This window comes from Amblyraja radiata, chromosome 7 (genome assembly GCF_010909765.2).
Source record: "Amblyraja radiata isolate CabotCenter1 chromosome 7, sAmbRad1.1.pri, whole genome shotgun sequence".
Classification (NCBI taxonomy): domain Eukaryota; kingdom Metazoa; phylum Chordata; class Chondrichthyes; order Rajiformes; family Rajidae; genus Amblyraja; species Amblyraja radiata.
In genome coordinates, this window is record NC_045962.1 from 59,433,392 (window position 1) to 59,449,519 (window position 16,128).

Here is a 16,128-nt window from a genome sequence, read left to right on the forward strand (position 1 = left end):
TTCAACAGATATGCCTGACCAACTGACTGTGATAGCTTCTGTTTTGTTTCAGATTCTCAGCATCTGCAGTATTTTACTTTTGGATGAACTAATCTTTCCAGGAATATAAAAGGTAAGACTGGAAGAGCCATTTTGCTTTGTGGGTTTAACATTCATTTCAAACGAGTGCACAAATCTAGTCAGGCTCTCTGGGGCATTCCTGAGGGAGTGCAGCCTTTGATGGTTCAGATTACATGTTAAAACCAGCCTCCATTTGCTCCCTGAAAATATCCCCGGTTCTGAAAAACAGCACAGGGACTGTGCCCATTTTAATATTTATTGCTTCAGCAATATCGTCAAACAATTTTTTACTTTATTTTATGGTAGCCCATTTTGTACAACCTAGCAGGTATAATTTCAAAGTAATGGATGTAGTGCTTTAGGAGATCTTAAAATAGGCTTGAACGCCACTGTGATATAATCCAAGTATTTGAAGATTTTACACTGCTCTTAAACTGACAAAATGTTATTGATAGATAGCAAATGAGCTTTTTGGGATCCTTTGAATCATTAAGCAAGGACCCTCAAGTCTTCTGCTACTTTTCACATTGGCAAGAAATATTACCTGTGATTTCTAGCAGGTGCGGTACATCCAACCTTCGATACAACAAACCTGGATTTTCACTGAAACTCTGGTTTTCCCTCAGAACATTATTAACTATGCCCCAGAGCAAATCACATTAATTGCACATGCCTTTCCTCTTATGTGCCTCCCCCCAGGATGGAACAAGGATGTTCACCCGGTCTTCAATTTCCACCCCAACAGCCTCCACATTCTTTGCTATTTCTGCCAGCCTCGAAGAAATCCCACCACCACTCATGCAGCCCTCTCCTGCCCTTTTAGCATTTCAGAGACTGCACCGTTTGCAACACCCTGATCCACTCTTCCATTCCCACCAATCACTCCCCTTCTTACAGCACTTAATCTTTCACCTCTTCCCTTCCCACACTACAGAGAAGTAGTAAGTATGCAGATGATACCAAGATAGGGGGTGTTGTGGATAATGAAGAGGATTTCCAAAGTCTAGAGTGATTTAGGCCATTTGGAAAAATGGGCTGAAAGATGGCAGATGGAGTTTAATGCTGATAAATGTGAGGTGTTACACCTTGGCAGGACAAATCAAAATAGGACGTACATGATAAATGGTAGGGAATTGAAGAATACAGTTGAACAGAGGGATCTGGGAATAACCGTGCATAGTTCCTTGAAGGTGGAATCTCATATAGATAGGGTGGTAAAGAAAGCTTTTGGTATGCTAGCCTTTATAAATCAGAGCATTGAGTATAGAAGCTGGGATGTAATGTTAAAATTGTACAAGGCATTGGTGAGACCAAATCTGGAGTATGGTGTACAATTTTGGTCGCCCAATTATAGGAAGGATGTCAACAAAATAGAGAGAGTACAGAGGAGATTTACTAGAATGTTGCCTGGGTTTCAACAACTAAGTTACAGAGATAGGTTGAATAAGTTAGGTCTTTATTCTCTGGAGCGCAGAAGGTTAAGGGGGGACTTGATAGAGGTCTTTAAAATGATGAGAGGGATTGACAGAGTTGACGTGATCAAGCTTTTCCCTTTGAGAATAGGGAAGATTCAAACAAGAGGACATGACTTCAGAATGAAGGGACAGAAGTTTAGGGGTAACATGAGGGGGAACTTCTTTACTCAGAGAGTGGTAGCGGTGTGGAATGAGCTTCCAGTGGAAGTGGTGGCGGCAGGTTCGTTGGTATCATTTAAAAATAAATTGGATAGGCATATGGATGAGAAGGGAATGGAGGGTTATGGTATGAGTGCAGGCAGGTGGGACTTGTAAAAGGACTTGTTCCGACACACAAAGTCTCTTACCAAGTATCTTTATTTAGTCACTACACACATTGTGCTCTAGCTGTCCGTGGTCATCACTGGGACTAGAGAGCGAGCTAGAGGCGGGGAAGCTACAATTATACAGGAGACAATGGGGAGTGGTTAGTAGTGGTGAGGTCACTATGTTAAAGGAGCATGCACTGATCTACATCCTTTCTCTTGGAAACAAAGCGACCACGGCTCATACGCTAGAGGCAAACCAGAAACAGTTGGAAAACATTATGAAGCAGACTACTCGCCCACTCCGTACCGGACAGGCGGCTTGACCAAATGCCCAGAGCGGGTGCGTAACCCGCCTTCCCCTTCCACCGCAGGAGCTACAGGAACGGGGGCAGGGACAGAGATAGGGGAACCGGGAAACGAACGCCCAGGGGGAGGAGGAGAACGAGGCGAAGGAACGGGCTCCACAGCAGGTGAAGGAGGAGAAGGGGGACCGTGTGGGCTGGGCACCATGAGCTGAGAGGGAAGGGTCCGTGGCATTCGAGGAGTGACAGGGGCAGGAGGAGTCGCAGGCGGCGGTGAATGGACTGGCGGTGGGGACTGGACAGGCGGCGGGGAATGGACAGGCGGCGAATACGGGTCCGCGGGAGGCGGAGAAGGCTCGTTGACTAGCAGCAGGTGCTGGCGTGTCCGACGGTACACGGTGCCCTCGTAATTAACCAGGTATGACTGGGGAGAGTCGGCATTGCCAACGACAACGGCCAGCCGGTGATGACCGGAGGTGGACATCATCCGGACAACCTGGCCTGGGAACAGACGGGGAAGTAGTCGGGAAGATTTATCAAAGGAGCGCTTTTGGATGACCTGTTTCTCGATGATGCGCTCCTTGACAGCGGCAGGGCTGCGGACAGCGGGCGTTAGAGATTGCTGAGAAACCGGGAGAGGGGGTCTAGTGGTGCGGGACATGAGGCACTGGGCAGGCGAACCAAGTGCGGGGTCCCGGGAGATGTTGCGGAGGTTGAGGAGGGCAAGATAGAAGTCCGAATGGGACAGACGGCAATGTTCCAGCAGCTCCTTGGCGCTGCGGACAGCGCGCTCCGCAAGGCCGTTGCTCTGCGGGTACTCGGGGCTGCTGGTGATGTGGCGAAAGTTCCATAGGGCGGCGAAAGCGGCGAACTCTGCGCTGGAAAACTGTCCGCCGTTGTCGGATTGGAGAGTCACCGGGGAACCAAAGGAAGAAAAGTGGCGGCGAAGCTTCCCGATGACGGCAACAGACGTGAGGGAAGGCAGCTGGTCCACCTCGAACCAGCTGGAGTAGGAGTCCACCAGGACCAGGAAGTGTTTGCCACGCCATTCGAAAATGTCAGTGGCGACAGCCATCCACGGCAACTCGGGAGCCGGCTGCTGCATGAGAGGTTGGCGTCGTTGATGAGGCAGTAGGCTGTTGCAGGCAGCACAGGCGGAGACCCTGTCACGAATATCCGGAATCATGCCAGGCCAGAAAAACTGAGCTTGGGCCCGGGACAAAGTGGCCTCCACCCCGGGGTGACCGCTGTGTGCGGTTTGGTAGTAGTGGTCACGCAGAGCGTCCGGCACCACGACCTTGTGACCCTTCACCACCACGCCGCTGTGCAGCACCAATTCGTCCCGAACCAGGAAGTAGGGCACGGCACCGGCCGGTAGGGAAGAGCGTCGGTCAGGCCAGCCACGGCGGATGACGCCCGCAAGCTGTTGTAGGGCAGGATCAGCGGCAGTGTGTTCGACCAGGGACTGCATCTGCCAAGAGGGAACAATGTTAACGTTCAGTACCATCAGGTCAGACGATTCGTAAGGATGGCGGGCAACGGAAGGGAGCGGCGCACGGGACAGTGTGTCGGCCACGAACATCTCCTTGCCCTTGCGGTACACAATGTTGAAAGTAAATCATTGGAGCTGCAGCATCATCCGCTGCAACCGCGAGGAGGCCGCATGGATAGGCTTGTTCAAAATAGAAACCAGCGGCTGGTGGTCCGTTTCAATGGTGAAAGTGTTGCCCAGAATGTAGTCTTTGAATTTGGAGCATGCGAAAACCACGGCAAGGAGCTCCTTCTCAATCTGAGCATAGCGCTGCTCAGCAGGGGTCATGGTGCGAGAGGCATAGGAAACAGGCAGCTGCCGATCGTCCTGGAGCTGCAGGCAGGCAGCACCGAGTCCGAACCGAGATGCATCGCAGGTGAGGACGATTGGCCTGTTCAGGTCAAAATACGTTAAAGTCGGGGTGCGAGCGAGCCTGGACTTCAGGGCTACGAATGCCGACTGGTGATGCGGTAGCCAGACCCAGGCATTGTCCTTTTTGATTAGCTCCCTCAGAGGGGCACTCAGTTCGCTGAGGTCGGGTATGAACTTACCCAGGTAGTTGACCATGCCCAGAAAGCGCTGCAGGCCGGGCACGTCGGTGGGAGCAGGCATTTTGGTGACCGCAGCAGTCTTCTGGGGGTCTGGCTTTAGTCCCCTGGCCGTGAAAACGTGGCCCACGTACGTGACCTCCTGAACCCGGAACCGACACTTCTTCGGGTTGAGCTTGAGATTGATCTCACGAGCCCGGTCCAGGACTTGGCGGAGGTGCAGGTCGTGCTCAGCGACGTCCTTCCCGTATACCAAAATGTCATCAACAATAATAGCACATGGCGACCCGGCAAACAGCTGTTCCATGGTCCGCTGGAAAACCTCGCTTGCTGAGTTGATCCCGAAGGGCATGCGAAGAAAACGAAACCTGCCGAAAGGTGTGCTGAAGGTGGTTAAAAAAGACGAACGTTCATCCAGAGGGATCTGCCAAAAGGAGCTCTTGGCATCTAAGACCGAGAAGACAGTGGCAGGACCAACCTGTGCAGCGACGTCCTCCACCGTCCGCATGGGGTAGTGCGGGCGTTGGATAGCAAGGTTCAGGTCCTTCGGGTTGATGCAGATCCTGATCTCGCTGGCGTCTTTCTTGGCAGCGACGACCATGGTGGAGACCCACAGGGTGGGTGCGCTCACCTCCTTGAGAATGCCAGTGGAAACCATATCACGAAATGTGGACTCCACGCGGCCCTTCATGGCAAAAGACACACGGTGGGCCGGTCTAACCACCGGGTCGACCCCCGGGTCAACAACGATTTTATAGGCACAGGGCAGTTTGCCCAGAATGTCATCGAAACAGTCGGGATACTCTATCAGGGGGTCCATGGGGGCCTGCACCAGGTGGACGTCGCGGTGAAAAGAGACCAAACCCAAGTCCTGGCATGCACGGGCGCCCAGCAGGGTGACGTTATCAGAGTCCAGCAGGAGAAAAGTGAGGGGCCGAGAGGTCTTGAGAACAGTGCAGATAACAGTGGCCTTCCCCACTGCGACCAGAACACCTCCCCCATAGGCATGAAGGCGGGAGCTATCGGGAAGCACTCTCTCACCCGAGCTTATCTGTTTGAAGAGGCGAACAGACATAATGTTTGCAAACGCACCAGTATCGACCTTGGCCGAGAAGGAGTGTCCATTCACAGTAACATGTATGGAGGGATCCGTTATCGGGGCAGGTGCACCCAAGAGCGAAAACACAGTCGGATCACCATGGGAGGAAATCGTATCTGAATCAGGGAGTTCGGGCTGGTACTGGGAACCAGGCGCGCTATCAGTGTCCGCAAGAATGTTTAGACTCCTTCTAGGAGCAGGGACCGGTTTCCCACGAGAACGACAGGCTGAAGAAAAATGGTTAAGTTTCCCGCAGGAGTTGCAAGTTTTACCCAGCGCCGGGCAAACGTTGTTCTGGTGCGAGGAGAAATTACAATTTGGGCAACGACGAGGGGTGACCATAGCGGGAGTGGAGGGGGTGAACGGGCGAGGCGGGCTATTGATCCGCCGGCGGCCAACGGTACCGGTGAAGTTGATGTCCTGGGACGGTGGGTGAGAAACGGAGCCGACAGCAGAGGCCATACGAGCAGAATGCATGGCATCCTTTAGCGTGAGGTCGGGTTTCATTAGGAGATCTTCGCGCAGCTTTGAGTTTAGGAGACCGTAGACCAGGACGTCCCTGATCAATTCGTCCGTTGTAATTGCTTCAAGGCGGCACCGCCGAGCCATATGTTGCAAAGAGGCAATGTAAGCGTCAATGTGCTCACCGGGAACTTGACGTCTTGAGAAAAACTTGAAGCGCTCAATGATGTTATTAGTGGGAATGTCACATAGGGCAGTAAATTTGGTCATGAGACATACCGGGTCGTGGCGGTCTTCAGGAGGGACGAATTCGAACGCCGCATAATGTTCCATAGCCTCCGGACCAGCCAGGTTGAGGAGTAGGTGAGCCTGTACCACAGGAGTGGCACCAGGATGAGCGATAGCGATGTAATGTTCATAGTCGCGCTGGAAGACAGTCCAGCGGTGCACGATGTCCGCGTCAAAAACGAGCTTGTCAGGACGACGGCACGAGTTAGCCATAGTAAAATGCAATGGTGGGGAAACAACTGGGAGAAACAAATGATAAAATAAAACCGATAAACAGGGGACGCAAGTCTACCGCGCTGACACCATGTAAAAGGTCTTGTTCCGACACACAAAGTCTCTTACCAAGTATCTTTATTTAGTCACTACACACATTGTGCTCTAGCTGTCCATGGTCATCACTGGGACTAGAGAGCGAGCTAGAGGCGGGGAAGCTACAATTATACAGGAGACAATGGGGAGTGGTTAGTAGTGGTGAGGTCACTATGTTAAAGGAGCATGCACTGATCTACAGGACTAAGGGAAAAAAGTGTTCGGCACGGACTTGTAGGGCCGAGATGGCCTGTTTCCGTGCTGTAATTGTTATATGGTTATAAGTAAATAGCCTTTCCAGGTGAAGCAGTGATTCACTTGCACTTCTTCCCATCTAGTGTATTGCATTTGGTGCTCACAGTGTCATCTTCACTGTATTGGAGAAATCAAATACAGACTGAGTGACCACTTTGCAGGGCACCTACATTTAAGTCATAAGGTGCATTCCTAAGCTCTTGTTATCTGTTACTTCAATTCTCCTTCCCATTCCCATTGACCCATTGGGTGCATGCACTGCTACAATGAAACCCAATGCAACATTGAGGAGCAGCACCTCGTCATCTGTCTAGGCGCATTGCAGCCTTCTGGACTCAATAATGAATTCTACAAGTTAAGGTAACCTGATCTTAATCTAATCCGCCTGTTATATTAGCTAAATTTACTAGCTTTTTCTCCCATTTTCCTCTGGAAGTGCAGTTCATGTCCAGATTTATCTTCCTGCTATGCATTTCACAACTCCTACATTATTTTGTCTGGTTTCCATTCTAACTGCATGAAAACATCAGGAGGTGACGAAGGTGATCGATGAGGGCAGGGTAAGTAAGTAGTAAGTAAGTAAATCTTATTTGTATAGCACTTTTAAATCAACTTGTATTGAAACCAAAGTGCTTTACATAGAAGAAATAATTAAGTTTCGGTACATCCATAGAAAAATAAAAAAATTAAAAAATGACACAACACATTATAGAATTCAACATGAACATCCCCCCCACAGCAGAATCAACATTTTCCACTGTGGGGAAAGGCATCAGAAAGTTCAGTCCTCTTCCTCTGTGATCACCCGAGGTCGGGGCCTATTTGTGGCCTCCGCAGCCAGTCCGATGTTTTCAGGCCCTCTTGCCGGGAAGATGGAACTCCGGCATCGGGTGAACACTCCTCAGCGGCTTGGAATGTCTGGAGCAGTCGCTCCCTCCCCGGAGACCGCGGCACCCGAAGTCCTCAGGCCGCGCTAGTTGGAGTTCCAACTCTGGTTATCTCTGATCTTAGGCTCCGCGGTGTTTTAAATCCAGCGCCGCCCGCAGCCACAACTCCTCGGATGTTGGAGTCGGTGGTCACAGCACTCACAGCTTACCGCATGGCGACTTGGGAGGGCATCACCCGCTCCGTGATGGTGTCCCAGCACCGAGCCGCCACCGAAGCTGGGGTTCCGGCCGGTCCCGACAGGAAACGCCGCTCCAGTCCAATGGTAGGCCGCGAGGAAGGGGTGAAGAAGCAGCTCGGAGGGATAAAGTTTACCCCTTCCCCTCTCCCCACATAAAAGACCTCCAACAAACATTTTGTTTTTAACAGGACTAAAATTAAAAAGGGTGAAAGACTGGATAGACTCGGTTTGTACTCGCTAGAATTTAGAAGATTGAGGGGGGATCTTATAGAAACTTACAAAATTCTTAAGGGGTTGGACAGGCTAGATGCAGGAAGATTGTTCCCGATGTTGGGGAAGTCCAGAACAAGGGGTCACAGTTTAAGGATAAGGGGGAAATCTTTTAGGACCGAGATGGACAAGTTTTCACACAGAGTGGTGAATCTCTGGAATTCTCTGCCACAGAAGGTAGTTGAGGCCAGTTCATGGGCTATATTTAAGAGGGAGTTAGATGTGGCCCTTGTGGCTAAAGGGATCAGGGGGTATGGGGAGAAAGAAGGTACAGGATACTGAGTTGGATGATCAGCCATGATCATATTGAATGGCGGTGCAGGCTTGAAGGGCCGAATGGCCTACTCCTTCACCTATTTTCTATGTTTCTATGAAAGGACGGACTGCAGGCAGAGCAGCCATACACAACGGCGCCCCACTCCTGCAGTCCGCCACCACTACATCACTGGGTAGTGGATGTTGTTTCCATGGATTTTAGGAAGGCATTTAATAATCCCGCATGGTCCCACTGATCCAGAAGATTAAGAAGCACAGGGTTTTACAGTGATTTGGTCATATGGATTCAGAACTGGCTTACTGTTAGAAGACAGACAGTTGTAGTGGAAGGACAGTATTCATGCTGGAGGGCTGAGGGTAGCAGTTCCTCTTGCATATGTGCTGGGATCTCTGCTGTTTGTGATTTATCTATACAATGAATGAACGTAAACATAGACAGATTGGTTAGTACATTTGCAGATGACAACAAGATTGCTGAGATCACGACTGCAAGAAATGCGGTCAAAGTATACAGCAGGATATAGATCAGCTATGGAAAGAGCGGTGACATGTCAAATAGAGCTTAATGCGAGCAAGTGAGAGGTGTTACACTTGAAATCAAATGTAAGGGGAAAATATAAAATTAATGACATGACCAGCAGGAACTTAGGGACCATGCCCATAACTCCCTGAAAGTGGCAATGCAAGTAGATGGAGTGGTAAAGAAGGCATATGGTACGCTTGCCTTCATAGGTCAGGGCATTGAGTAGAAGAGTTATGAGGGCATGATGCAGCTTTAAAGGACTGGTTAGGCTCCATTTAGAGTTTTTTTGTGGAGTTCTAGTCCCCCCATTTGAGAAAGCATTGAAAAAGGTCAAAAGTGGTTTACAAGAATGATGCCTGGATTACGGGCATTAGCTACTGGGAGCAGTTGGACAGACTTGGATTGTTTTCTCAGGAATGCCGGAAGTTGCAGGGAGTCCTGATAGAAGTATATAAAATGATGGCCGGCATAGATAGGGTACAGTCAAAACCCAAATTCAAATACTAGACAGCATGGCTTTAAGGTGAGAGGGACAAAATGTACAGGAGGCAAGATTTTTTTTATACAGAGGGTGGTGATTGCGTGAAATGTGCTGCCAGTTGTGTTGGTTGAGACAGATATGATAGTGGCATTGAGACACCCAAGATCCCTCTGTACATCAATACTGTTAAGGGTAATGTCACTCATTTTATATTTTCCCCTTACATTTGATTTCCCAAAGTGTATAGATATGCAGGCAATGGTGGGATATGGAATTTGTGCAGGCAGATAAGTTGGTCTTAGCATCAGACATTATGGGCCAAAGGGTCTGTTCTTGTGTTGTACTCTTCTATGCTCTATGGTGGATTATCCCCATGATCACTCCAGTTTTGGCTTTGAGATAACAACACCCCCCCCCCCCCCCCAGCGTAATGAGTTTCTTCTCTGATTCCCAGCTCTGACATAGGGTCTTCAATTCCAAATGTTAACTTTACCTTTTTCCACAGATGCAGCTTGACTGCCAACTTTTATCACTTCAATCTTTTATTTTATAAAGAGGTTTTCAGCATCTTAATTTTCTTTTTTATTATTGTTGCATTATTTTGCAAAAATAACATTAACGCCGAAGAAGTTAAGAGATAACCTTCCACAACCTTCTCAATTTTGCTTCAGCATAGAAAACCCATGGCAAAGAACTGTCTGCCAATATTTCCATTGATATAAAGCCTTGGAGATTTCAGTTCAACTGTATTATATTAGAGCTTATTTCTCATGCCAGAATTGGGTAAGGTATATTGATCTCATTTCATTTACAATTTGTTATACTGTCACATAAGAAAAGCAACTTATGACAAGGCTAAGTGCAAAATGGATCTGTATCTCTGCACAAACAATGCTATTTTGGGCTACAGTATATGCTAGTCGTAAAACATGAGGGCATCTAATTAAAATAAAATCCTCAAAGTTTTTGATGCAATGATGAGGCGATGATCGTTTATTTGTGTTGAAGAATCAAACTATAGGTAAAAACATTTATGACAGATGTTAACCTTTTTTCTTTGGTGTTTATCCTTCACTCTTGCTCAAAAACTAGTGGAGACAGAATATTTAAGGCAGAGGGATAGGTATTTCATAAGCAAAGGACAAAAAAAGGTTAGCTGCCTTGATGGAAACATGGAGTTGAAGTTACAACCATTTCAGCCATCAGAAACACCTGAATCAGATATCCATTCGTTGATCCAAAGTAATTTCTGGCTTAACCTTTGCTAATCCAGACTGGAGTTTAAAAGGATGTCAGTTGTGGAGTGTATTTATATTGGAGCACAGGCATAAAATGACAAAATTAAAATTTCACCACTCACATATAATAATCCGTGGGCGAATACATTGCATGCAAGGACATACAAGCCTTTCGTTCCAACCTATAGGGCTCACATACCCCAATGTAGTGATTTGGATCATTTTTATAGTGTCCTAAGCATACAAAGTGTTGGTGAGAATCACAAGGTTGCATTGCTTATAGTTTCCAGTGCGAATTCAACTGACATTTCCCAGTTATTTTCCACAAATTATTTTTATTGTAATCTCTTGCCAGCTATCAATGCAGTTCCATTCCCGATATAATATGTGAACAATTACTTGAAAATGGTTGAAATACTGCTGATTCTGTCTGTTGATGCAAATGCTATTCTTACTAAAAATTCAGACAGATGAACTGGCAATGTACAAATGAATAACAATGGGAAGCAACATCTGTTAGATTTTAAGTCAATTTGCATGAGTTGTCATAAGGAGCATATAATAACCACAAATATTTTGGTCACTAAGATACTCAAGAAGCCATCATTACTGGCGAGTTGCTTTACTCTTATCAATATTTATCCATATGGAAATAAAACTATACATCTGTGGCAAACGCTATCAATGCAAGATATTGAATTCTCATGAGCAATACATCAAATGGCCCTCGTGTGCTCATTCACATTAGAGTCAGTCTGGAATATATAAATTGTTTTATTCTGCATTTACTAGTAGTGGAGCACCACAAGTCATCGAGTGATACAGCGTGGAAACAGGCCCTTTGGCCCAACTTATCCACGCTGGCCAACATGTCCCAGTACTAATCCCACCTGCCTGTGTTTGGTCCATATCCCTCCAAACCTGTCCTATCCATGTACCTGTCTAACTTTTTCTTAAACCTTGGGATAGTTCCTGCCTCAACTACCTCCTCTGGCAGCTTGTTCCATACACCCACCATGCTTTGTGTGAAAAAGTTACCCCTCAGATTCCTATTAAATCTTTTCCCTTTCACCTTAAACCTATGTCCTCTGGTCCTCGATTCACCTATTCTGGGCAAAAGACACCGTGCATCTACCCGATCTCTTCCTCTATTTTATACACCTTTATTAAGATCACCCCTCATCCTCCTGCGCACCAATGAATTGTGTCCCAGCCTACTCAATCTCTCCTTATAGCTTAGACCCTCTTGTCGTGGTGACATCCTCGTAAATCTTCTCTGTACCCATTCCAGCTTGACAACATCCACATGAAAGCACAAAAGGAAACAAGGTGCTTGAGTAATTCAGCAGGTTGGGCAACATTTCTGGAAAACGTGGATAGGTGATGTTGAGACCCTTCTGCAGACTTTTGCAACCTGCTGAGTTACTCCAGCAACCGGTGTTGTTTCACCGTAAAACTCGGCATCAGCCGCTGGTCCTCCCCATTGGCTACCCTACCATCCGGCTAACGCAGCCGTCGCCCATGGTCATCAACTCCACTTCGGCCACCGCATGACCCCCTCCCTCCTCCTTGGGCCGTCGCCGCTCTCACCTTTAGCTGCTAACAGCCTCCAAGGCGGAGTTTGTCACCATCTCGGGGGGAGCGGACAAGGGGACAGCTAATAGGAAGAAGCAGCAGCAGTTGTTGAGAGTGGATGGAGCCCTACAGTGACCGAGCGCGTCCCATCAGCGTGGAAAGCGCTGCCCCCAGGGGCTACAACACAAGCACAACATGGATGAAAGGATTGCTGATGCACCTTGAGGGGGGGGGTGTCAGAAGCCGGGGCTGGAGAGGCCGTGCGAGCCTGGATGGCTTCAGGCAGGTCCATCCGCTATAACCAAAATAAGCTATAAAGCGGTCTGTTAAAATAAGGGTGTAGTACAATTACTGGAAAAAAAATTATATTCTGTCATTGCTGCAGTCCTCCTATTGTTTTTTCAGCTTTGCTCCATAGCCGAAGGTCGGAGCTAATGTGACACCGTTTAAAATCAAGAACATTGATGCAAAGAAAAAATATCAATGTTGAACATCAGAGTTAAATCTAATCATGATATAAATTAATCTGGATGTGGTCAATAAAATAAACTGTGAAACACAGGATTGACTATCAGGAGCAATGTTCTCTCTTATTTTATTAAATATGGGTTCCCTCCTGCTGTGTAGAGATGGATCTCTCACCCATCTGTGTCCCATGGTTCTTTTCTTGCTCTCCTGCCCCAGAACAAGGATAGAGTTGCCCTGTCCTCCACTTTCAATCATCAGTTTCTGAATCCAACTCACCATTCTGACATTTTTGTCATCTTCAACATGATCCCAGCACATGTCCCCATCCCCATCTTATCCATTGATCATTCCCCTCTGCAACTTAGTTCACATCCCTTCCCATTCAGTGCGTTCCTTCCCCAGATACTTTCCACTACAACAGATGTAACACCTGTCCCTACACCTCCTACCTCATCTGCATCCAGGGATCCCAACAGGCCTTCCAGATAAGACAGCATTTAACCCATACCTCATCAAAACTTGTCTACTGCATTTAATCCTACAGATGTTGCCCGTTATAGGATCAGTAAAATAGAGCATAGACTAAGCAATTGTTCTGACGAGCACGTGCTCTGTCCATCAAGGCTGCTGGATATCCTGATAATTAACAATTTTATCTCCCCTTCCATTATCAGCCTATATCTTTGGCCTCCTCCATTGCCCAAGGCTAAATGCAGACTGGAGGAACAGCACCTCATATTCCACTTGGGCAGCTAACAACCCAACAGTACGAACATGGAATTCTCCAACTTCTTCCTTCCTTGTGGACCCACCCCTCAACATTTCCAACCCTCCCAGTCACCTTGCTCCTTTCCCCTTTGTACACTCATATCCCATCCCAGAACCCCTAATTCCCCCAGTCTGTTCCCTTTCCCCAAATGCTCCTCTGGCTTTATATTTCACTCCACTTCACTCCTCATCCAACACCATTGTTTTTTTTCCCACTCAAGCCTTTGTTACTTACTCTACCCATCTGCCAAACAGCATCTCCCCCCCCAATCTGTATCCACAGTCTGCAGGCTTTGTCCCACACCCACCTCTCGTTCCCAGCTTTCCACTCCCCTCCACCCTGCAGTTATCAGTATGGAGCGCCTGACCCACTGACTCCTTTCAACACTGTGTTTTACTCGGGATTCCAACACCTGCAGTTCTTGGTTTAGTCATTTTTTTCTTCCATTTGAAGAGATTTACGAAGTTTCCATTTTAATTAACCAATCACAGTCAAAACTTTTAAAAAGAAATTTCTGCCTTTATTGGAATGGTGCAAGGCATTAAATACACCACTTTGATTAGATTATTTGGTTTAAATCAATATGAGACTCTAGAACTACAATACTGATCCAACAGTCTTTTTTTTTTTTGCAGCAAGAAACAAAGAAAATGCATTCAGTATTCAGAAAGCACTAGCAGGCATCTGTTAGTTTGAGTAAGAAATAGTTCCCAAAGCACTTGCGGAGTTAGCCATTTTTGTTATGGGAGATACAGTTCATTATTCTTTTGGGAACAGACTGGAGTCACAAATAACCAAAAAAGTCACATGACTTGGACAAACTGTTTGGGAGCTTATTCAATGTGGATATATATTTAGAAGGGTATAGAAATACCAGAATTGTACACAAATAAGACCTCAATTTAAAAACAAAATAAAAAAAAAAAAAAAATCACAATTTACTGCTTGGTGCTAGAATTCCTGTTAGGAATGTTTCAGTCTGCCCCAAGCTCAATGAATGTAGGTAGTTTATTATACCAGCCTCGTATACAGACATATCAATGAACTACACTAACAGCCAAACCATTCCATCCTTGGGCAAAGTAAAAGTTGTTACGTTAACTAAACAACAAGTATGTTTTCTGTTGTTTTCAGAAATTAACTTCTCTCATTTCATTTTATGTTACCGAGATTTGATTATTTGTGCAACTCCTATTGATCAGTACCTTCATACTCTTTACCAAGTATACATTTTCTTGCCATTATTTTACTTTATAGGTTACCTAATTTTTTCATTTTCCCCCCACCAGATGTATTTTTAAAAAATCTATACGAAATATAAACAAGCTCTTGTACATCGTGGGTACAATACAAGTATGGTAGAGCTGACCTTCCAATATCAGTCAAATCCCACGTCTTGGTTCCCATCAAATGTATCACTTGTAGGGCATAATCTGATCCAAAACCACCATAGATATATATTTTTTTACAAATTAGTTCAACATTTTTAATATAAAGAAAAATTGCTCATATTTTGGCAACACAATTTAGCCCATTTTAAGACACAATTGTAAAGTTTGCCAACCACATACTGTTTGGTCATCTGTTTTAAAAATCAAGCCATTTTTAATAACACAACACCAGTCATCCAGACCCAACAGGCTCCCAAAAAGCAAGGCTTCCCCTCAGCCCTTATAATATCAAGATCAGCCTTAAGACATGACTCCAAAGACAGGGTTGTGGCGACAAATGCTGGGGCCAATCTCTTCATAATCTTTTTTGGTGTGGCATACCTGGTAAAACTCCGGCTGTAAAAAAGAAATATTGTCTCAGATTAATGCTGCAAAAAGAAATGAACTATTGAAATAAGATAAGGTGCTTTTCGATCCTTTCAGAAAAGTTCTCATTTCTTCTTCTGGCATTCCTCTACATGTCATATGTCATGTAGGATTATTTGTCAATGCATTGCTGCAGTTTTTTTTTTTTGATTATTGTAAATTAAAGCCAAGCATTGGGTCTGCATGCTAATTTGAGTATTCAATTCCAAAAAAACAATTACATTAATTAATCTTAAAAAGGGGTAGTGTTAACAGATGTTTCAATAACTTTTCATGAGACTGGAGCTTAATTTAAGACAAAACAGCTAAGAGGAAAAGAGCTTTATGATAGAATGATAGAGATTACTGAAAAAAGAAATGGTATAAGACAAAATGATAATGGATAAAGATGCTAGAAACACAATAGCAACTGTCTCAGTTAGGCACTGACGCAGAATAGCTACTGTTTTAATCATGCAGTGCCAGTGGAGGGAGTGAGTGCCGGTGAAGGAAAGGCCGGCCTTAGGAGGAGCGGGGCCCAATTGGGAACAATTTTGGTGAGCCCCAGGTTCCCAGGTTCCCCAGGTTCCCAGCCAAGGTCTGTAGAATCATAGAAATACAAATAAAGTCTATTATAGACTTCATATCTCTATGGTAGAATGGAAAGTAATCAAAATGTGCGCTTAAAAAGTGCCTGAGAGTGAATGGACCAAATAGTTTGAGTCCAGAACCAGGGGCCAAACAGTTTAAGTTGGCCATTTAGAACGGAGACGAGGAAAGACATTTTCTCGCAGAGTGATGAGTGTGCAAATCTCTGCCTCAGAGGGTGGTGGAGGCCGGTTCTCTGGATACTTTCAAGAGAGAGCTAGATAGGGCTCTTAAAGATAGTGGAGTTAGGGGATATGGGGAGAAGGCAGGAACAGGGGTACTGATTGGGGATGATCAGCCCTGATCACATTGGGGGGGGGG

General features: G+C 46.2%; 1 protein-coding gene across 1 annotated transcript in view; it reads right to left on the minus strand.

Moving 5' to 3' along the window:
* Positions 1 to 13,861: 13,861 nt before the first annotated feature.
* The window catches only part of actr3 (actin related protein 3), a 44,603-nt gene continuing 42,336 nt past the window's right edge, over positions 13,862 to 16,128 (minus strand). The window contains exon 12 of the mRNA XM_033024634.1: positions 13,862 to 15,150. Coding sequence (XP_032880525.1) covers positions 15,055 to 15,150 — 96 coding nt within the window. The 3' untranslated portion in view covers positions 13,862 to 15,054. The remainder of the gene's footprint in view (positions 15,151 to 16,128) is intronic.